Below are 22,666 nucleotides of genomic sequence, written 5' to 3'. Positions count from 1 at the left end.
TGCAGGCTCTCTAGTTGAGGCCCGCAGGCTCAGTAGTTGTGGCGTACAGGCTTAGTTGCCCTGTATGTGGGATCCCAGTTCCCCAACCAGAGATTGGACCCGCATCCCCTGCATTGGAAGGCAGATTCTTAACCACCGGACTACCAGGTAAGTCCCTTGGTACTTTTCTTATACTTAACCTACTTTGAAATGAAACAGTAAAAGGATTTCATGGGACCAAAATACACAACGGCTGTTTCTTACATTTTAGCGTAGCACTCCATGCTGAAACAAATCCTAGGTAAACTGATGTCCATGAAAGCTTCTTTGACTAATCATGTTCCCCTACCTTCCCTTATGTGTACAGTGTTCTGTTCCCTATATGATAATTACTCATATTAACATTTAGTATTTATATTTGTGTATAATTAGTTAGGCCCTCATCACCTAATCCTACATTATTCATTTATGCAATAATAATTTCCTGGTATTACTGATAGGAAGACTGATAGGAGAAAAGAAAGGAAGAAAGGTAAAAGCAGAAATTAACAAATTTGAAAATACAGTGTTCAGTGAAAACCAACAGCTGATTCTTTAGTAAGAACACTGTATGTCAAATATGAATTCACAAGTGTGACTATATTTTCCTAAATTAGTAAAATTAACTCAGGTAGTTAAGCTGAATAAGTAAAACAGAAGAAACAGGAAAAGTAATCAAGGGCTTTCAAGAGGGTAAATCTGGCATACCCTCTGGAAATAAAAGATGAAAAGTTGAAAAACTCTTCAACTCATAAAGCTAAGATAACTGATACCAAAACTGAAAAACAGCATTAAATCAAGCCAACCACTGAGCTCCAATAAAAACTGTGAACACTGCAGCTTAGGTGAGCTTCCCTGGTCGGCAATATTCCCTGTGTATTGTTATACATTGATGCCAAGAGATAAAATGTATCCATGGCTCCCCAGGGAAAAAAAGAATGCCTGTGTTTGGTACCATCATGGACTCTGCTTTATGTGCTTTTTCCCTTAGCTAATTTTAACCTATATCCTTAGTCTGTAATAAACTGTAACCATGAATATACTGGTTTCAGTTGAGTTTTGTCTTTCTAGTGAATTATCAAACCTGAGAATGATTTGGAGAATCTCCTGAAACTGCGACTGATGTCAGAAGTGAGAGTAGTCTTGTGGGTAGTGTTTTCCCCCTAACTATACAGTTGTTTAAACTGACATAACACTCTTAAGTGACTCCCCCTCCCCTTGAGCATGGGTGGGACCAGTCACTCGCTTCCAACCAGTTATATGGTAAAGGTTATGGGATGTACATGATCACGTGTATGCAATTATGTTAAATAAGACCGTTGCACCCTGTTGCTGGAGTGTCTCCCTCTCTCCCAGCTTTGAAGTGCTGCCATGTTATGGGCTGCCAATGCTGGGGGTTTACATGGCAGGGAACTGAAGGCAGTTTCTAGCAGCTGAGGGCAATCTCTGGCCAACAGTAACTGAAGTTCTCAGTCTTAAAACTGTAAGAAACTGAATACTGCCAATAAAGTGGATCTTTCTCCAGTTATGCCTCAGATAAGACTGCAGCCCCAACTGACACCTTGACTGAAGCCTTGTGAGACCCTGTGCAGAACCATGCCCAGAATCCTAATCCACAGAAACTGTGAGATAATAAATGTGTACTGTTTTAAGCCACGAAGTTTGTGGTAAGTTGTAGGAAACTAATATAGTCCAACCCCCTCTACCACCGTCACTCACAAGCACTCAGGCCCTATCCTCTCCATACAACTAATCATAATCCTGATAAGGTTAATAGTCAATAGTTATAATATTACTTTGACTTCACAAATACAGTTGAGCAATATTCTCAAATTAGACTATGATTAGTTTTCTTTTCTTGCACACATACATTTTTTCCTGGAGTTAAAAGTAGCTTGGATTTTTTTGTTTGCCTAAGTTTCTGTTTATTTATCACACAATGTCCCCAAAACTCTCCTCCAAATGTCCAACTTTTAGTACGTTCAAACACATTAGGTTGTTAAAGATACATAAAATGCACAAGCAGAAAGGAGAAGACTGATACATTCAAAATTTAAATTTTAAAACCTTTCTCACTAAAAAAAAAAAAAAACAAAAAAAAAACCTTTCTCACTAGAAGACACAAAAATTGGTATAGACAGTCTACACAGAAGTTATTCGTGATATGAGAATGACAACAAGATGACAATGAGAAAACAATAAAAAAGCCAATAAGAAAATGTGCAAAATATCTGAATAGGAAAAAGTTAACAGACAGCAACTGCCTCAAGCTGAATGCTGCCTAAGTGCAGAGGAGAGAGGGTGACATTTTATTCCACACCCTTTTCTTTGAGTTTTGTACCATGTATGTATTGCCTTTTCAGAAATACATATAAAAGTATTACTTAAAATAAAAGAAAGTAAGTTATGTTTTATATTTAGCCATGTGTAGAAAAGTATCCTATATTTTTCTATGAAAGATTAAGAATTTCCTGGGACACACAGAACCTATTTTTTCATTTCCTTCTTACCTGTCCTAACACATAGGACAGGACATGGCTTCCAAACATATTTGTATGTTAAACAAAACCTACCAGTTCGTGGAGGCAATGATCTTGCCTCCTTCCACACATCTGTGCTAGGTGAGAAGTGGTGTTCAGTCAGTGCTTGATGAATTTAATTGAGGTGATATGTATTTTGTCCTTCTCTTCATGCCACTCTGGTAAAGCTTTTATATTTTAAATACTCCTTTGCTTCTTATTCCTTGAATCATCTGTTTCCTAGGATAATCCATCCTTTTATATTGATTAGAGTTTATGAAGAGAAACGGAGAGCTGAATAATCATTTACATTCATTTTAGTCAATCGCTGTGACGCATTTCAATGATTATAAAGTCACTCTAATTCTTCTTTTTAAAAATATAATTTCAAAATTCCCCAAAAACTGGAAATCCATTGTTTCTTTCATATTCAATTTGCTTTGACAGAAATTCTTTACTTGGCTTGTCAATATCGTCTCGAGAGAAGAGATTGACTTCAGGAATGAAATAATGCTCAAGTTGTTCTGTCTTGAGGCACTGAAGAAAGTATGTCACACAGTTATCAAAGCAGAGCTCCAAATCCTTGGAGTGCCACTGACTGTCATCTGGGTCCTGGGTACAGACGTGAAAGAAGGCAGTTTTCACATGATAAGAACAGAACTTATCCAATTCTTTTCGGTTTCCAAACTTTTTTTTCAGTTGTTCTAAAAGATACTTCATTAGTTTTAAACACTCTTTCCTGTTGAATAAAAAAGAAAACCATTTATTTTTACTTCTTTACAACCTGTTTCATTCCACAAAGAACTTTAGGTATCTTACAGGAAAAACATATAGATATAGTAAACAATACAGATATTATAATACATATAGATACAAAAAACAATAAAGATATTGGGTTGGCCAAAAAGTTCCTTTGGTTTTTAAGTAAAAATAAAAGACACATTTTTCATTTTCACCAAGAACTTTATTGAACAATGTATTCACTTCACTGTTTTGTTCCACTACCTTCTGCCATTTTTCAGGCAACTTCATAATTCCATCTTCCCAAAACTTTTTTATCTTTTTGAGCAAAGAACTGTTCCAGGTCCCAGAACTGTTACAGTCTTCCAGGGAATCGAAATTTTTTCCATTAAGAGAATTTTGTAAAGACCGAAATAAATGGAAATCCGCAGGTGCAATATCTGCTGAATACGGCAGATGAATCAGAACTTCCCAGCTAAGCTGTAACAGTTTTTGCCTGGTCATCAAAGAAATATGAGGTCTTGCATTATCCTGGTGGAAGATTATGCGTTTTCTGTTGACTAATTCTGGATGCTTCGGATGAATCAGAACTTCCCAGCCAAGCTGTAACAGTTTTCGCCTGGTCATCAAAGAAATATGAGGTCTTGCATTATCCTGATGGAAGATTATGCGTTTTCTGTTGACTAATTCTGGATGCTTTTCGTCGAATGCTGCTTTCAGTTGGTCAATTGGGAGCCGTACTGTTGGAATTGTTTGGTTTTCCAGAAGGAGCTCATAATAGGGGACTCCGTTCCAATCCCACCATATACACACCATCACCTTCTTTGAATGAAGACCAGCCTTTGATGTGGTTGGTGGTAGTTCATTTCCCTTGCCCCACGATCTCTTCCGTTCCACATTATTGTACAGTATCCACTTATCATCACCCGTCACAAATTTGTTTTAAAAACGGAACGTTTTTGTTACATTTCAATAGAGAATCACATGCGGAAATATGGTCAAGAAGGTTTTTTCACTTAACTTATGTGGAACCCATAAGTTAAACACCAAAGCAGTGAACATAACCAAGCTGGTGCAAATGATTTTCAGCACTTGATTTGGATACTTTGAGTATGTAGGCTATCTCCCACGTGGTATAACATTGATTGTTCTCAGTTAATGTCTCGATTTGATCGCTATCAACTTCAACTAGTCTACCCTACCGTGTAGCATTGTCCAGTGAGAAATCTCCAGCATGAAACTTCGCAAACCACTACTGACATGTTAGATCAGTCACAGCACCTTCTCCACACGCTGCACAAATCTTTTTTTGCGTTTCAGTTGCGTTTTTACCTTTCTTGAAATAATGAAGCATAATATGCCAAAAATGTTGCTTTTCTTCTTCCATCTTCAATATTAAAATGGATACACAAAAATTCACCGATTTTGATGTTTTTTTAAAAATGCACACTGATATGACAGCTGTCAATACAATCTAACAAAACTGTTTCAAATGATGTTAAAGACAACTAAGTGTTACTAGAGCCATCTTATGGAAAAAACTGAACGAACCTTTTGGCCACCCCAATATATATAAATAATATAATTACAGAGTCATTCTAAAACCTAATTACTTTTTCAAATACATGCTTTAAAGTTTCAAGAACCTATTTTCTCCTTTCCTCTTCCCCACTCCTAGTTTAAATATTTTATTCTATCAGGATTAATTCAACTACATGAAACTGGCAGATATTTATATTATTCATCCAGTTATTTAGTACCTAGAAAAATCTTGTTTTAATTTTTATAAAATGATTTTGTCTTATTTTGGTTTACATTAATCATCCAGTTATTTAGCAGCTGACAAAATTTAATGTTTATAAAATTACTAAGCCTAATCAACAATATACTTTTCTTAATGCTTGCTTCAAAGCCTGCATATGAAGCCTTAAAGAACTTCCTGTGCCTGCACATTGGGCATTCTTGTTTTAACCTTTTAACTTTTGTGATCCTTATTCCAGACAACTTTAGAAACTCAAATGAATGATTCCTTTTCAAGCTCAGTTCTTTATGGTGTGTATGCTACCAAGAAAAATAATTACACATCTCTCAGTGTTGTTTCAAATTTAGCTGGTCAGTCCCTGGCCTTCAACACAGCCAAACCACCTCAAAGCAAGCACCAGCATCCAATAAGAGTGGTCCTTTGGTCTCCTGCCATTATGCAACATTAATATTCATTACCTTGAAGCAACCAGAACGCTAAGACAAATCCAACTGTCACGACTAGTCATGACTAGTGCTCACACCCTTCGCTCTGTCCTACTTTCATACATCCACATCCATATAATCCAGGCTCAGGACTATGCTCCCCAGCATTGCCTTTTTTTTTTTTTAATTTTTATTTATTTATTTATTTGTTTGGCTGTGCTGGGTCTTAGTTGTGGCACGCACGCGGGATCTTCGTTGCCGCGTGCGGGATCTTTTAGTTGTGGCATGCAGGCTCTTAGTTGCGGCATGCAAGATCTAGTTCCCTGACCAGGGATCAAACCCAGGCCCTCCGTGTTGGGAGCTTAGAGTCTTAACCACTGGACCACCAGGGAAGTCCCACCATTGCCTTCTAACAACACTCTTTCCTTAGTCCCTTGGACCTGGCTTCCTTGGTTTCATTCTTACACTCTAATACTCCAGGTCAATCCAGCCATGACTGCCCCCAGGACTCAACCCAGCAATGATCATCTTCAGGTTTAAACTATGGAGTCAACAAAGAACTAAGCATTCTATTGATAATCTGTCATTTCACAAAATAAGGAGGTTACCTGCAACATTTCACTCCATCAATTTCACAGCATGTTTTAGATTGTCCGTGATTTTTCAAAATTTCCTTTTCAATGTGAGAGAAGGACAGACGCCATGTTTCTTCTTAATTTCCAAAAGAAAAATAGAAAAGCACTTTACCAAAAACAAGCAATATAAACAACACAATATTTAAATGATTTCCTTCATTAAAATATCATCCTGAAAAATTTCTAGGGGGAGATAGACCAAAAGAAGTGAACAGATGAACAATGTGATTACATATTAAAACAAGTGATTTGAACAAGCAAACAATGTGCCAAGATAGAAAAAAAATTGGGGGGAGAACTCAGAGCTTAATACATTTAGCCATGGTAAGATGTATTGCCTTTTATATATTGCTAAATACAGTCTGTTGATGTTTTGTTTCAACAATAATTTGAATTGATTGATTGAAGTTTTTTGTTTATCCTTTTATACCATCCTTGCAAGTTTGGGTATTCATGTAAAATGAACCAGGGAACATTTCCTTTTTTTCTATTTTTTGGGAGTTTATGTAAGAATAGAATGATCTCCCCCTTCTCCCCAAGTTTTAACCATGGATAGCTCTTTTAAGCTCTGACCATCCTATCACTATCTGGTTTTAATCAGAAATTGGTTTATAATTTTAAAAATCAATCAATATAATCTGTCACATTAACAGAAGAGGGGAAAAACATATGATCAACTCAACAGAAGCAGAAAGTACAGCTAATAAAATTTAACATTCATTCATCATTAAAAGAAAACACCTCTCAGTAAGTTAAATGTGGATGGAAACTTGATCTAATAACAGGTAGATTATTTAAAAAAAAACACAGCAACATGATAATCTAATGTAAATAGTTGAAGTTTTTTCTTTGAAATCAGGAAGGCAGGCTGTGTGATATCCCCATTTCTGTTCAACATGCACTGGCTAACCTAGCAAGCACAGTAAGAGAAGGAAAAATAGGGTTATATCACTGGAAAGAGAGAAACAAAGCTATCATTACTGACAGATGATATAACTGTATATGTAGAAAATACAAAAGAAGCTGGGTGACAGGTATGCGTGAGTTCAATATATTCTTCAGTCTACTTTTCTATTGGTTTAAAATTTTTCATAATAAAAAGTTACAATTGCCTATGAGTAAATCTAACAAAAGACATATAAACTTTCTGTGGAGAAAATTTAAAAACTTCACTGAAAATTATTAGAGGAAATCTAAATAAATGGAGATGTGCACCTGCACATGAATTAGAAGACTCATTATTGTAAATATATCAAGTCTCCCCAAATTCATCTATAGGGTCAATGCACTCACAATCAAAACTCCAAAAAAAAATGTTTCTGTAGACCTTGACAAGATGATACCAGCATTTTTATGAAAATAAAAGGGTCAAGAATATCTAAAACACTCTTTAAGAAGGACAAAGTGGGAGAGCAGATATCAAGACTTATAAAGTCACATTATGTATGACAATATGGTATAGCTCAAGGACAGACAAAGATTTTAGGGGGGGACAGAATAAAGAGTATACTAAAGCCTACACAATATACAGACAAGAAATATATGGAGAAGGTGGCATAGATAGGTGTGCTCATAGATGCTGTATAAATCCATTTACAACATCCATTTATGCCATTCTGAAAAAGGCAAACTATAGAGATGGTAAACAGGTCAGCGGTTGCCAGAGGTTTGGGATGCGGAGGGTTGAATAAGTGAAGCACAGGGACTTTTTAGGGAAGTGAAACTATTGGTATCATGTAATGGTAGATACACGATGCAATGCATTTGTCAAAACCCATAGAACTTCATGGCACAGAGAGTGAACCTTAACATACACAAATTGTTAAAGAGTCATTTAGAAGGTCAAGGGATCTCAAGAAGTAATGCAGACTGTGAAAATACTCTAACTGTATTACGAATGTATGACACAAACTCCCTGAAGGGCATGGGGGCAAAAGGTGTTGACCTAAGTTACTCTGGAAATGGGGTCTGTAAGACTGAAGGCAAAAGGAACTGTACACATGCACTGTGCACACAGGGGAATGGATTTACAATTCCAAACCATCCATACATGTGGATTGGAACTGAACAAGCAACAGCGGAGGAGGTGGGTGGCAGATGGTGGGAGCCAGGTTTCTCACTGTTGGAATGAGAGGTTACAGAGAGCAAGGAGAGAAGGTAGAACGATCCACGTGATAGTGGATTACAGTTAGAGACATCAGTATGAACTCATGTACCACTTAAAACAGATACAGGTGGTGACATACGGAAATACCTATAGAGCTGTGCATATGCTGGGGTTAGTAATCATACATATATTTCCTTGCTACTCCAGCTGAGAGGGATGACACCCTAGTAGCAGAGCACACACAGCACCCAGATCATGCTTCTAGTACACTCTCCAATGAAAGGATACAGGGTTCCTTGGAGAAATGGCTGATTCTAGGACTGAAGCAAGAAATACACAAGATGAGCCTGGAGCATCTTGTAGTACCAGAAAGTGAGTTAGTGCTGAAAACAAAACAAAACCCACAATTATGGGACGTTTGTCGAAAGGACACAGGAGCCAAATGAAAGAGCTCCTCAAGGCCAAAGCTGGAACAATTTAAGCAACAAAATGAAAGCAGTATTGAATTATAGCCCAAAATATGAGACAAATATCCATGAGTCCATACTGATATGATTTAAGTAAATAAATAAATGGGAGAGAAGAGATAAATCTCCCATGCAGAATATCAAATAATTTGTGTAAATACTCTGCTCTTAAAGAGGTGAGCTTAGGGATTTCCCTGGTGGTCCAGTGGTTAAGACTCCACGCTCCCAATGCAGGGGGCCTGGGTTTGATCCCCGCTCAGGGAACTAGATCCCACATGCATGCTGCAACTAAGAGTTTGCATGCCGCAACTAAGGAGCACGCGAGACACAACTCAGACCCGGCACAAACGAATAAAAATAAATAAATAAATAATTTTTAAAAAAATAAATAAAGAGGTGAGCTGAAGTGTGAGCTGCGCACAGTGACTTCCTTCCAAATAACACAGTATGAAAAGGGGGAAAGAGAGGATCTTAACAGTGGAGAAACCTGGCAAACACTCCCTCAGCCAGGTGATCAAGGTCCATGCCAGCAGTGCTAAGTCATACTCACGATGTACCCTTGATGTCATATGATGAGAATGGCATTTCAACTCTGCGGTCCTCCTCCACCAAACTCAGAACTCCAGTCTAACCCACAAGAAAAGCATGAGACACGTGCCAAATGAGGGATGTTCCACAAAATATCTGACTGGTACTCCTCAAAACTGTCAAGGTCATCAAATACAAGGCAAGACTGAGAAACTGTCACAGTCAAGAGGAGGCTAAGGAGATGTGACGACTAAATGCAATGTGGTGTCCTAGATGGGATCTTGGAACAGAAAAAGGACATTAGGGAAAAACCAAGGAAATCTGAGTAAAGTATGGACTTTAATTAACAAGACTACATCAATATTGGTTCATTAATTATGACAAATGTGTCATATTAATGTAAGATGCTAATAATGGGAAAAAGGTATGCGGTGTATAGGAACTCTCTATACTATCTTTGTACTTTTTCTGCAAATCTTAAACTATTCTAAAATTAAAAGTGTATTTTAAACAACTATGTTGAAATATCATTTCTCTCTTTTTGGATTATTGGCAAAAATTCCAAAGGGTTTAATGAGTTCTGTTGTTAAAGCTGAGGGTGAAATGGGTACTCTCATACACTGCTGTGGGAATGCAAATTGGTGAATTCTGTATGGAGGTGATTTTGGCAATACCAGCAAAATTAGATATGGATTTACTATTCCTCGACCAGCTGTAAAAACAGACTGTAAAAAGGAATGGGTGCTCAAAAAAAAACAAAAACACTAATTCGAAAGGATACATGCACCTCAATGTTCACAGCAGCATTATACACAATTGCCAAGATACAGAAGCAACCTAAGTGTCCATCAACAGACGAATGGATAAAGAAGACAGTGGAATACTACTCAGCCATAAAAAAAAGAACGAAATTTTGCCATTTGCAGCAACATGGATGGACTTGGAGGGCATTATGCTAAGTGAAATAAGTCAGACAGAGAAAGACAAATAGTGTATGACATAATTTATATGTAGAATCTAAAAAATAAAACAAACTAGTGAAGATAACAAAAAAGAAGACTTACAGATATAGAGAACAAATGAGTGGTAATCAGTGGGGGGGGAGGGGCAGGTACAAACTACTGGATATAAGATGGGCTACAAGGACGTAGTGTACAACACGGGAAGTACAGCTAATACTTTGTAGTAACTGTAAATGGAAAGTAACCTTTAAAAACAGTATAAGATTTTTTTAAAAAAAGGAACGAGTGCTATCTCTACATAGAGCTATGGAATGATAGCCTAGATATCTTATTAAGTGAAAATAGAAAAGTGTATTTTTTATCTTAAAGAGGGGGTGTTGCATATGAATATATATATATATATATGTATTTACTTGTACTTTTTAAAAATGAAAGGTAAACTGAAAACAATTATAGGGTTTCCAATCAGGGAAGGAGAGAAGAGTGTAGAGGGAACATAAAGGGAAGCTGTGTTTCCCTAAGAATACTTTTTTCTGTAGCTTTGACTTTGGAACCATGTGAATGCTTTATAAATTTATGAAACAAAGCTAAATTAAAATTTAATTCCAATACCTAAAATTAGAAACAATGAAAACAATGAATTTAAGCATACTGAGTTGGGCAGCTTAACCGCCTGGAGGAATTTTTTCAAGTGGGTTTTAAACTTAATATTTTGAAATCCTTCAAAAATATACAGAAAAAGTTGAAAGAATTTTATAGTAAACATTCATATGCCTGCCACCTACATTCTACAATTAATGTTTTGCTATATTTGCTTTATCACATATTTATCCATCTATCCAGCCATAAATTCTTTTTTTTTAAGAAAACTGTTATTTTAAAACAAGTTGTGGATGGGGACTTCCCTGGTGGTCCAGTGGTTAAGAATCCACCTTCCAATGCAGTGGACGCGGGTTTGATCCCCGGTCGGGGAATTAAGATCCCACATGCTGCCAGGCAACTAAGCCCACGCGCCGCAACTACTGAGCCCATGTGCTCTGGAGCCTGTGCACGGCAACCAAAGACCCTGCATGCCACAACAAAGATCGTGTGAAGACCTGACGCAGCCAAATAAATAAATAAATATTTGTTTTAAAAATTTTTTAAATAAAATAAAACAAGTTGTGGAACTAATTAGAATACTTTACCCATAAACACTTCAGCATGAATATTATGAATTGGTGTTCGGTATTTGTTTGCGTGTGTGATTTTTTAGGTAAGATTTGCAAACAGTGAAACGCACACACGTTAAATGTAGCATTTGATGGGTTTTGACAAATGACTACACCTGTGTCGTTTGTTTTTTGTTTTCTTTAATTTATTTATTTGGTTGTGTTGGGTCTTAGTTGCGGCACGTGGGTTCTTTGCTGCCACACGTGTGTTCTTTGTTGCCGCGTGCGGTATCTTCCTTGAGGAAAGCAGGATTTTTAGTTGCGGCATGTGGATCTTTTTAATCCCCCATCAGAAAGTTATCATCACCCCAGGAAGTTCTCTCCTGTCCCTTCCTAATCAATCCCCAGCACCTCAGGCAACCTCTGCTCTAATTTTTAAAAAAACCATAGATAAATTTTGCTTGTTCTAGAACTTAATATAATTGAGATCATACAGTATGGACCCTTTGTTTCTGTTTCCTTTCACCCGTCTTAATGTTTTTAGTATTCATCCATTCTCTTAGCAGTGGTTCATTGCATTTTGTTGTTGAGTAGTATTCCATTTTACGAATATACTACAGTTTGTTTATCCATTATCTTTTGATGGACTTCTGGGCTATTTCCAGATTTTGGCTATTATGTATATTCTTATATAAATGTGTTATGGACTTAATGCTGGATTAGGGAAGATATATGTTTAACTTTTTAAGAAACTGCCAGACCTTTTCTCAAAATGATTGTACCATATTACACTTCCATCAACAGTGTATGAATTATTATTTTTTTTAAATAAAGCTTTGCATGTTCATTGATTGGAATGTCAGAACTTAAATTGATGAATAACTTTTTTTAATATTTAAATAAATTTAAAATGCTGGGCAGATAGTTTAGATATCTGGGAATATTGTAGTTTTATTGATTTTTTTTTCTATTTTAGCACTTATTGCATATACGCTTTGACATGAGGTATTGAGAAACATGATGAAATGTATATATAGTCCCTGCCATGCTCATAAAGTATCATTCTGAAAATGATCTTCAATGCAAAGACATACCTTCTAGGTTTATTTTACGTGTAACGATTCTTGTACTTAGCTGACATTCAATCTCCTATGTTAGATAAAGTAAACTATGGATGATTACAAGTTTGAAGGAATTTGTATATTAATGTTTGTATATTTTTTAGTGTAATAAAAACATATACAGATGAGCAAACAGGTTTAGCGGGGCTTGATAACTAGCCCCAGATCACACAGCTAGTAAGGGAAGAAGCCTCAGGATTCAGATCCAGGGCAGTCTGACTCCAAGGCCAGTACTTGCTTTTCTTTATTAAAAACAAACAAACAAAAACAACATTCAAACATGGGCTAGTAGGCATCTTAAAGCTGAGTATTTGATATTACTATTACAATTATGACCTTTTCAATTCCATCTCTCACCAAACTCCCATCTTGTAGCCTATTTAGCCTAATGGCTCTTGAAATGCCAATAGCACTAGTTGATCTTTCACTGCCCTAGTACGTAACCTTAACGACTCTTTTATATGGACGTCTTTTAAGTTAACCTTCATAGTCAAGATACCTTGAAAACCACTTCCTTCCTTTGCATGCTTGGGTACGAGGTAAAATGGCTGCCGTCTTAAATTGTTCTTAACTTTTGCTCCAAGCCAGTTACTGATGGGCAGGCCTCCCTGGGTGCTAGCAGGCCAGCTGCTTTTAGATTCCAAAGCCAGGATTATATCCACAGATATTTCTTCAGGTTTTCTAACCAGAAGTGTTACTGCAGGGCTCCCTCTTTTCTTCCTCTCCACCATGACATCTGTGTCTGTTTAAACATATTAATAAAGAAGAAAGGGCTTATCAATCCAGTTTTCTCTAAAAACACAGGGAAAATAACACAGCTATAACTGGAGATCCATCCGTAAGTACTAAGGGTAAGATGAAAATCAGTTCTAAAGAAGAAAATGACCCCACAAGGCAGTGTTTTACTCATTTAGCCAGTATTTATTGATACCCATTATGGGGTGTGAGTACTATCAAGATTCTGTCTGGTATATAAAACAAGTAGCCCCCGAAGAGTTTGGGGTTTGGGAGTGCTGTGATTACATTTTCATTTAAATTTGTGTATGGCGGTTTGGAGGGAAGCCCACGTAAGAGGCCAGATGAGCAGCTGGGAGGAGAGAGGTGATTCAGAAGACCTCAGCGGGAACTCCCTGGCGGTCCAGTGGTTAGGACTCCACGCTTTTGCTGCCGAGGGCGCAGGTTCAAGCCCTCGTTGGGGAACTAAGAGCCTGCAAGCTGTGTGGCATGGCCAAATTGAACAAAACAAAAAAACCAACCAGCGACAGCCAGCCCGGAGGGTGGAGGCGTGTCATACAGAGAGGCAGTGAGCATCAGGACACAGGGAGCAAGCACTCTTCACTGCAGCGTTATTCACAACAGCCAAGATGCGGAGACAACCTAGGTGCCCTCTGATGAATGAGTGGGTAAAGAGGTTGTGGCATATATAGACAATGGAATATTATTCAGCCTTAACAAGGAAGGAAATCCTGCCATTTGTGACAATATGGCTGAACCTGGAGGTCACTGTGCTAAGCGAAATGCATGACCTCATTTATGTGGAGAAGCTAAAAAAGTCAAATACATAGAAGCAGACTGCAGAATGGAGGTTGCCGGGGCGGGGAGGTGGGAGAAGTGGGAAGCTGTTCATCAAAGGGTACAGAGTCGCAGTTACGTAGGGTGAGTAAGTCTAGAGACCTAACGTACAGCATGATGACTGTTCATATGACTGTACTGCACACGGGAAATGTGCTAAGAGAGTAGATTTCAGCTACTCTCACCTCACACACAAAAAGGTAACTATGTGAGAAGATATGTTAATTAGCTTGACTGTGGTAGTCATCTCACTATGTATATCAAAACATCACGGTGTACACCTTGATATGTACAATTTTTATTAAAAAAAAAAAAAAGACCCAGGTCGCAGAAGTGAAAGCAATTAAAGAGGTTCAGACTAATAGAACTGGTGGATAAACTGAATCCGTGAGGTAAGGAAGAAGGTAGGGGTCTGGGAGGCCATCCCTTGATTCTGGCCTGGGAAATGGTTGGTGTTGAGTCTACTCGTCAACACAGAGTTGGGCAGGAGGAAGAAAGACCGGGGTCAACACAGAGTTGGGCAGGAGGAAGAAAGACCGGGCTGAGATGAACTTCATTTCAGATACACTGAGCTCTAGGTGCCTGGGGGAGACCCAACAGGAGATGGACACTGAGCGGCTGGCCAGAAACTCGGTAAAGGCTTCTAGATGAGAGATACTGGTTCAGGGACGTGGGGTGTACAAGCAGTAAAGACCGCTCCCAGGTAAGACTTCTGGAAGGCACAACAACGGGAGAGAAGACAGAGCACGAAGGAGAAAATCCTAGTGCATACCCTCATTTTCTTGTCACTAAATCCACCAACCCACCCACCTCTTACCCATCACCTTCTCTTTTCATCCTATTACCACCTAGGAAGTGTCCATCCGCCTTTCAAAGGCCACCCTGCACACGGTCTCTGGATCCCTTCCTTCTCACCTTGTTCCTTCAGTTACTCCCTCTCCCCCATCAGTGGCCTCTCCCTCCCTACTGGATCATGCCTATCTGCATACAAAGGGATCCAGGGTCTCTCATTCTAAAGGACACCTCTCCCTTGACCCTGCATCTGCTGCCTCCCCATACTTACCCATCTTTCTACTTCCTTCGCACCCAACACTTTCTATAGAGTTGCCATACATGCTGCCCTTCTCTCTTGTGCGCTCATGACTCCACTGAAACTGCTACGTCAAAGTTACCAACACCCCCAGAAAACAAACCGAAGACCAAAATCCAGTGGCTTTCTGGATGTCAGCAGCAATGTAAACACTGACCACTCCTGCAAAATACTCAAGTCACATTTTGCTCCCTCTCTTCTCTCAACCTCCAATGGGATCCTCTTCTTACCACTCTACTTAACACTGCAATTTCTCCCCTGTGCCACCCCCAGCATTCCTGAACCCTCTCACTTTGCTATACTTTTTCACCATAGGACTTACTACTTTCTACTATACAAGATCATTATGTTTTCCATTTGTTATTAAAGGCGTGATTACATGATTATAAGGTACAGAAGGGTGAGGGTCTTCATCCATTTGTTCATTAATAGGTCCCAAACACCTAGAACACTCAGCACATCAGATGACCAATGACCATTGATTAAATTAATGAAAAATGAATGCTTTCATCCATTGTCAATGCCATTTATATGTTTACCTGCAGCCCAAACATACCCTCTGAGCTCCAAACCCATACCCAACTACATACTTGACACATTCATTTCAATGTATCATAGGAATCTCTAACTTAACATATCCAAACTCTCAATTGCCTTCTTATAATATCTTCTCCGAAGAAGTCAGAGCAAATTTTTAAAAACAGAAAGCCAGTCATTACCCTCTAATTAAAACCTGGCTTCTCGATGAACATGGCATAAAATCTAAACTCCTTTCCAGGATCTACAAGTCCTCCTAGAATCTGGCCCTGGCCTCCTCTTCTACTTCATTTCATGTCACACTTCCCCTTGTCCACATGGACCTCTTTTTGCTTCTAGGGCTTATCAAGCTCTTTTCTGCCTCAGGGCCTTACTCCACTACCCACTCTACCCCAACTGCTACCACTTCTCCCAAAGCACTCACTACCTTCAAAGCATGCTACCACTCACTCCCTTCAAAGCATGCATTGCAACTTGTGTTTACAAATTTCATAGGGGAATCCCACCAATTTTATTCAACCACATATACCCAGCGGTGCAGGCAGCATTTCAGCGAATATTCAGTGGAGGCCAAAATAGAGCCAATCGGAAATTCCCCAGTGGTCCAGTGGTTAGGACTCCACACTCACTGCCAAGGGCCCAGGTTCAATCCCTGGTCAGGGAACTAAGATCCCGCACAGCTGCATAGTGCGGCCAAAAAAAAAAAACAAAACAAAACCAAAAAACAAACAAAATAGAGTCAATCAACATTTAGGAAGAATACCAAGAAAATACAGTAGACTAAAATCAAGAGCAAAGAGTTGTTTCTAGGAGGTAGCAGTCAACAGTCTGCTGCAGGGAGATCAAGAAAGATCAGGAGAGGCAATTAGCAGATACGATTAGATCTTTAAGAATCAAAAGTCAAAGATCTTACCTTCAATATTTTTAATTTCTTCCTTAATGATTTTCCTAAACTTGGACAGCATCTTAGAAGCTGATAATATTTCCCCTTCTAAAAACTGATCCAGAGGATTTCCTTTGGGATTTCTTTTGAACTTCACAAAGTAATGAGCACCACTGTTGTAATATTCTTCTAGCTGAATTCGGGGGACCTCCAGTTTGAACATAACGTCAAATTCATTAGGAGCAGAAATCTAAGAAACAGTAAAAATAGCACTGATGTGTTGGCTTGTGAATATTTTCCAACCAACTACAATTTTTTTCCTTAAAATTTCCACTTAAAATCCTACTATGAAAAGCAAGATTTCTAATATTTATACCCTCTGGGAGTGAGACTAGGGGAGCTAGGTGAAGAGTACTGGCTTCAGTTTGTAGGTTCTATACTCATTTTCTTAAAAACAATTAAAAATAATATGCAAGCTTTAAAAATCTGTACCAGTTTTTTCCTGAGATTAAACCTTGATAAAATTAAAGAAATTTAAGGTGCTACCTTTTAAGTTACAAGCTACACACTGAGCCAGCCCCCTGTCACTGGTCTCAAAAATATGTGTAGTTACCTCCTGGCTAGTGAGCAAGGGCCCTCACCTTACAGCTAACAGTCAGCCAAATGAGTATGAGCTCCAAGTCATACACTGACTACATCAGTGTCTTTGAACCACAGCATTTTAAGAGCTTCAGGGAATTCCCTGGCGGTCCAGTGGTTAGGACTCCGCACTTTCACTGCCAAGGGCACGGGTTCCATCCCTGGTCAGGGAGCTAAGATCCCACAAGCCGTGCAGCGTGGCTAAAAATAAATAAATAAATAAGAACTTCAAAGAATCTTCTTCATCACCACAATAATAATTACAGCAATTATAATAAATGATTATTTTCCTATATTAAAAATGCACAAGTCTTTTACTCATTAGGAGTATGCTTCAAGTACAGCTATTGGACTGTACTATTCAACACAGTATCTGGTGGCCCTATGTCTTTTTTAATTAATTAATTTATTTATTTATTTTTGGCTGCGTTGGGTCTTTGTTGCTGCGCACAGTCTTTCTCTAGTTGCGGCGAGCGGGGGCTACTCTTCGTTGCAGTGCGTGGCCTTCTCTTGTTGCGGAGCACGGGCTCTAGGTGCATGCGCTTCAGTAGTTGTGGCTCACGGGCTCTAGAACGCAGGCTCAGTAGTTGTGGCACGCGGGTTTAGTTGCTCCGCGGCATGTGGGATCTTCCCGGACCAGGGATCGAACCCATGTCCCCTGCATTGGCAGGCAGATTCTTAACCACTGTGCCACCAGGGAAGCCCTACCCTCTGTCTTTTGACCATGTGAATGTGTCTAGTCCAAACTGAGATGTACCATGCTGTGCAGTGAACCGTGTCCTCTCAAAATTCATATATTGAAGTCCTAACCCCCAATGTAACTGTACTTGGAGACAGGGCTTTTAGGAAATAATGAAGGTTAAATGAGATCATGAGGGTAGGATCCTAGTTGATGGGACTGGTGGACTTAGATTAAGTGAGATCGGTTGCTGTGTCTCTGCACACATGCTCAGAGAAACACAGCGAGGACACGGGGAGAAGGTGGCTATCTGCAAACCAGGACGACAGCCCCCACCAGAACCTAACCATGCTGGCACCCGGATCATGGACTTCCAGCCTCCAGAACTATGAGAAAATAAATGTCTGTTGTTTAAGCCACTCAGTCTATGATATTTTATTATGGCAGCCCAAGCTGACTAGGACATACTATGGGGGTGAAACAAACACGTGAAGTGCCATCAGTGGGAATGAAGTAAAAGCCTCTGAAGTAAAAGCCTTTCCATAAAAGTGACAAGAACATGGGCAGAAATGGTCAAATTCAACTTTTTCAGGTCTTTGTAAATTAACCAAAGGCTTGCAACAATCCAAGAAGGATTTATTCAAGAGAAATGGTTGAATCCCAGTAAGGACAGTGAGCCTTGAGGGCATTCTAAATCGCCCTATTCCCATCCCCGGCAGCACTCCCACTCCCGATCAGAAGCCCTCCACAAGAGAAGCCAGAACTCTGACTACTAATAGCATTGGTTAGGTTTGCCTGTTTGGGATCATCATATAAACTGAATCATATACCCTTTATACCTGACTGCTTTCATTTAACATTGTTTGTGAGATTCATCTGTATCATTATGTCTATAGTGGTACTTTGTTCTTTTTCATTCTGTGTAGTATTCCACTGAATTAATGGAATATACCAAAATAGATTTACTGGGGCTTCCCTGGTGGCGCAGTGGTTGAGAATCTACCTGCCAACGCAGGGGACACGGGATCGAGCCCTGGTCTGGGAGGATCCCACATGCTGCAGAGCAACTGGGCCCGTGAGCCACAATTACTGAGCCTGCGCGTCTGGAGCCTGTGCTCCGCAACAAGAGAGGCCGCGATAGTGAGAGGCCCGGGCACCGCGATGAAGAGTGGCCCCCGCTTGCCACAACTAGAGAAAGCCCTCGCACAGAGACGAAGACCCAACACAGCCATAAATAAATAAATAAAATTTAAAACACAACACTGAGCTTTAAAAAAAAAAAAAAAAGATTTACTCATTCTGTTGTTGAGTATTTGGGTTGTTTCCAGTTTTTAACTACTACAGATAGTTCTGAATTTAACTATTACAAAGTTGTTCTGAGCATTCTTACGTATGCCTTTGGGTGGCCACGAGCACTCGTTTCTATTGTACATGTACCCAGGAGTGGGACTGTTGGACCACAGGACAGGCAAATCTTTAACTTTAGAAAAAAAATGTCAGTTTTCAAAAGAGGTAGTACCAATTTATCCTCCCAGCATCAATGCAAGGGAGTTTCAGTTGCTCCACATCTTCTCCAAACTTGGAATTGTCAAGTCTTTTAAAATTTTAGCTCAAGGAACACAAATCAGTCCGTGTGGACAAGGGGAAGAGTGACATGAAATGAAGTTGAAGAGGAGGCCGGGGCCCAGATTCTGCGAGGACCTGTATTTCCTGGAAAAGGGCTCAGATTTTATTCCATCATGTTCATTGAGAAGCCAGGTTTTAGCTTTGTATTTTTAAAAATTTACTCTGGCCTCTGTGGAGATATTCTAAGAAGGCAAATAAGGAGATTGGAAAGGCCAACTTCAGGTGAAAGATGATGGTGGCTTAGGTGGAGGCGGGGGTGAGGTGCTGGGGATGGACAAAAAGATTATGAACTGGAAATCCCACAGGGAATTTCTACAAGGAAACTTCCAGATTTTCACCTAGAATTTGATAATATTACAATAAAATACATGAATGGAAATGCGTCAATATGAATCCAAGTAAAAGAGTTAATGAGAAGTGTCTTTCGTCTATCCCTTTACCAATTATAAAGTTTGGAATCCAACTTTGAAATTCAAGTGTATGCATAACAGAAGAAAATACACCAAAATAACGGTGAATAAAACAAACAGGAATAATATTGTCCTTCTATATGCTTTTCTGAATTTTCCAGGGACATCAACACGGAACAGGGGCAAGTACGGGAGAGGCTGAGGAAAGAGGTATGGAGCAGGGGTACCGTTGTGCTGTGGGAACCTACTGAGGGCAGGCAGTGGGTCAACTCTACAGTGGACACGTATATACCTTTTATAATCAGTTTTTTAAAAGCAATACATTTTTTAGATAAAACAGATTTCACTGCATTTCCTTCCATCAGCTTGATTTTCAAAAGGAGAGGGGTACTGCTATATTTAAAATGGATAACCAACAAGGACCTACTGTATAGCACAGGGAACTCTGCTCAATATAATGTAACAACCTAAACCGGAAAAGAATTTGAAAAAGAACAGATACATGTATATGTATAACTGAATCACTTTTCTGGATTCCCGAAAGTAACACAACATTGTTAATCAACTGTACTCCAAAATGAAATAAAAAGTTTTAAAAAATAAATAAATAAAAAGGAGAGTGGTTCTGATGGGAGACTGCTCTAAGTGTCTTCTTGTTCTCTAGTTCTAACTAATAGCTTTGGACCCTCCACATAATAGAACTGATCGACATTTATGTAGTAAGAATCACGCTCCAGGCAGATAGTCTGATGCAAGTTTTGCTCACTTGGCTTTCAAGAAGCTTTAGATGGAATTATATGAGTGGTCTTCAGTGCTAAAAGAGTTTAAGATCCAAAGACCGATACATACACCATCTTTCTGCGATAAACAAATATCACTGAGTCCACAGCAATAAAATGAGCAGCCGTATAAGGGTTCAAAGTTGTGTAAAACTTTCTGTGACAATGGAGCTTGCATTCTAGATGGGAAGCCAAAACAAAACAGCTGTGTCACAGGCCACAAAAGAACACGAGTCTGAGTTACTTCCGAAGGGAAGTGAGGGACGCGTAGGAGGTGGGCATTAGCCGCGGGAACTGCAGCGGAGGCGCGGCGCAGCTCACCTTCACGTGCTCGTAGTAGCTCCCGGTGCGCAGCAGCGCGACGCCTTTGAACTCGGACTCACAGCGCTGCAGTCTCCGCAGCAGGTGGTCCGTGAGCCTGTTCACCACCTCCGCCGCCGCAGAGATTTCCTGGCGGCTCAGCCTCAACTTCTCCAGTACCGCTCGGGGCTTCCAGGCGCCGGGCGCCTCTTTCCCGCGCCCGAGACTGGGGACTGGGACCAGCGGGCCGGGGACCTCCGTGGGCCCGGGCTGGGGTCTCCGCTCCCGAGCGGAGCGCGCGGTGCCCTCGCGGCGAGATGCAGGCCTGGGAAGGGGCGGCGCCGGGGCCGCGGGAGGCATCACCCCTTCGGTCCGAGCCGCCGGACCCTCCGCCTGGTCCTCGGCGCGGGCAGCCCGCGCGCGTACCTGCCGCTTCTCCTGGGGGTCCGGGCCGCTCTTCTCTCTCCGGGATCCCGACGGCCTGGCGGGGCCGCACCTCCGCGCGCTGGGCCGGGCGGCCTCAGGGACGGCCGGGGACTCTCTAGGCTCGGTCCGGGCGCCCTTCACACGCGGCGCCGAGACCCTGGGGGCGGCGGCTTCCGCCCGCGAAGCTGCTCCCGTCGCCTTTCCGCGCCGCGAGGTCATGGCTGGCGCTCTCGGCTCCCCAGAGGGAGAAGACTCGGCTTCGGGAAAAGGCCTTAGGAGGAGTGGCCAGCAGTGGCGATTGGAAATGAAACTTAACCGTCTGGCGGGAACTCAGCAAACGCGGCGCGGAGGAGGAGCCCAGGGCCAGGCGGTCACGGGGAGCCACGCCCCCGCCGCGGAGGGGCGGGTCCACAGCGTCTCGGAGTCGCGCACTTTCTCGCCTCCGCGTGGAGCGGTGCCGGCGGCTTGGGAACCGCGCAAAACCGAACCCAGGGCAGCGCAGAACACCTTCGCGAGCTTTGAAAGCGAGACGCATTTGCCGGCGTAGCGCCTACAAATATTTTGGAAAACTGTAACACCTTCTCGCACATTGAAGTTGCCAGAGAAACTTTTTCAGTGTAAGTTTAAATAAAGCATTTTTTTTATTAAAGGGAAATAGAAAAAAAAATTTTTACTAGATGGAATGAGATGTGGATTGACTGTAATTGGAATAAATATTTCATATTATTTGACTTTGTAAAAGCACGCACAATCTTAAACTGTGAAGTTCCTATTGGTGAGTTTTAGCCACTGGTTCTCAAAAGCCCATCAAAAAATGGCACTTGGGAGCTTCCCTCGTGGCGCAGTGGTTGAGAATCTGCCTGCCAATGCAGGGGACACGAGTTCAAGCCCTGGTCTGGGAAGATCCCACATGCCGCGGAGCAACTAGGCCCGTGAGCCACAACTACTGAGCCTGCGCGTCCGCAACAAGAGAGGCCGCGATAGTGAGAGGCCCGCGCACCGCGATGAGGAGTGGCCCCCGCTTGCCACAACTAGAGAAAGCCCGCACACAGCAACGAAGACCCAAGGCAGCCAAAAATAAAAATAAATAAATACATAAATAAAGAGTTCCATAATGTTTAAAAGATATATGTACAAGGATGATCATAATATCAAAAAATTAGAAACGTGAACTAAGAATGCTGCCTGCCATATTGGTAAACAAAGGATGTTGCAGTCATCAAGCCCACATGCCCAGACAGTGAGCCCTGAGGGAACTCAGGATGGAAACCAGGAATGCCCACAATCTA

General features: G+C 40.7%; 1 protein-coding gene across 4 annotated transcripts in view; it reads right to left on the bottom strand.

The window, feature by feature from the left end:
• Positions 1 to 22,227, bottom strand: part of CGAS (cyclic GMP-AMP synthase) — a 33,910-nt gene extending 11,683 nt beyond the window's left edge. The window contains exons 1-5 of one of the 4 annotated variants that reach the window (XR_005022232.1): positions 20,973 to 22,223; positions 16,549 to 16,768; positions 12,936 to 13,178; positions 6,074 to 6,176; positions 2,592 to 3,276 (exon numbers count right to left, since the gene is read on the bottom strand). Coding sequence is in view for 3 of the 4 variants with exons in the window: in XM_036872172.1 (XP_036728067.1) it covers positions 2,925 to 3,276; positions 6,074 to 6,176; positions 12,936 to 13,178; positions 16,549 to 16,768; positions 20,973 to 21,596 (1,542 nt within the window). In the remaining variant the exon portion in view is untranslated. Of the gene's footprint in view, positions 1 to 36; positions 3,277 to 6,073; positions 6,177 to 12,935; positions 13,179 to 16,548; positions 16,769 to 20,972 lie in introns of those variants that run through there. The other 3 variants (XM_036872172.1, XM_036872174.1, XM_036872173.1) reach the window with 3 other exon arrangements.
• Between the last annotated feature and the right edge of the window lie 439 nt (positions 22,228 to 22,666).

This window comes from Balaenoptera musculus, chromosome 12, assembly GCF_009873245.2.
Source record: "Balaenoptera musculus isolate JJ_BM4_2016_0621 chromosome 12, mBalMus1.pri.v3, whole genome shotgun sequence".
In the NCBI taxonomy this organism is placed as follows: domain Eukaryota; kingdom Metazoa; phylum Chordata; class Mammalia; order Artiodactyla; family Balaenopteridae; genus Balaenoptera; species Balaenoptera musculus.
This window is presented reverse-complemented; position numbering and strand designations above follow the sequence as displayed.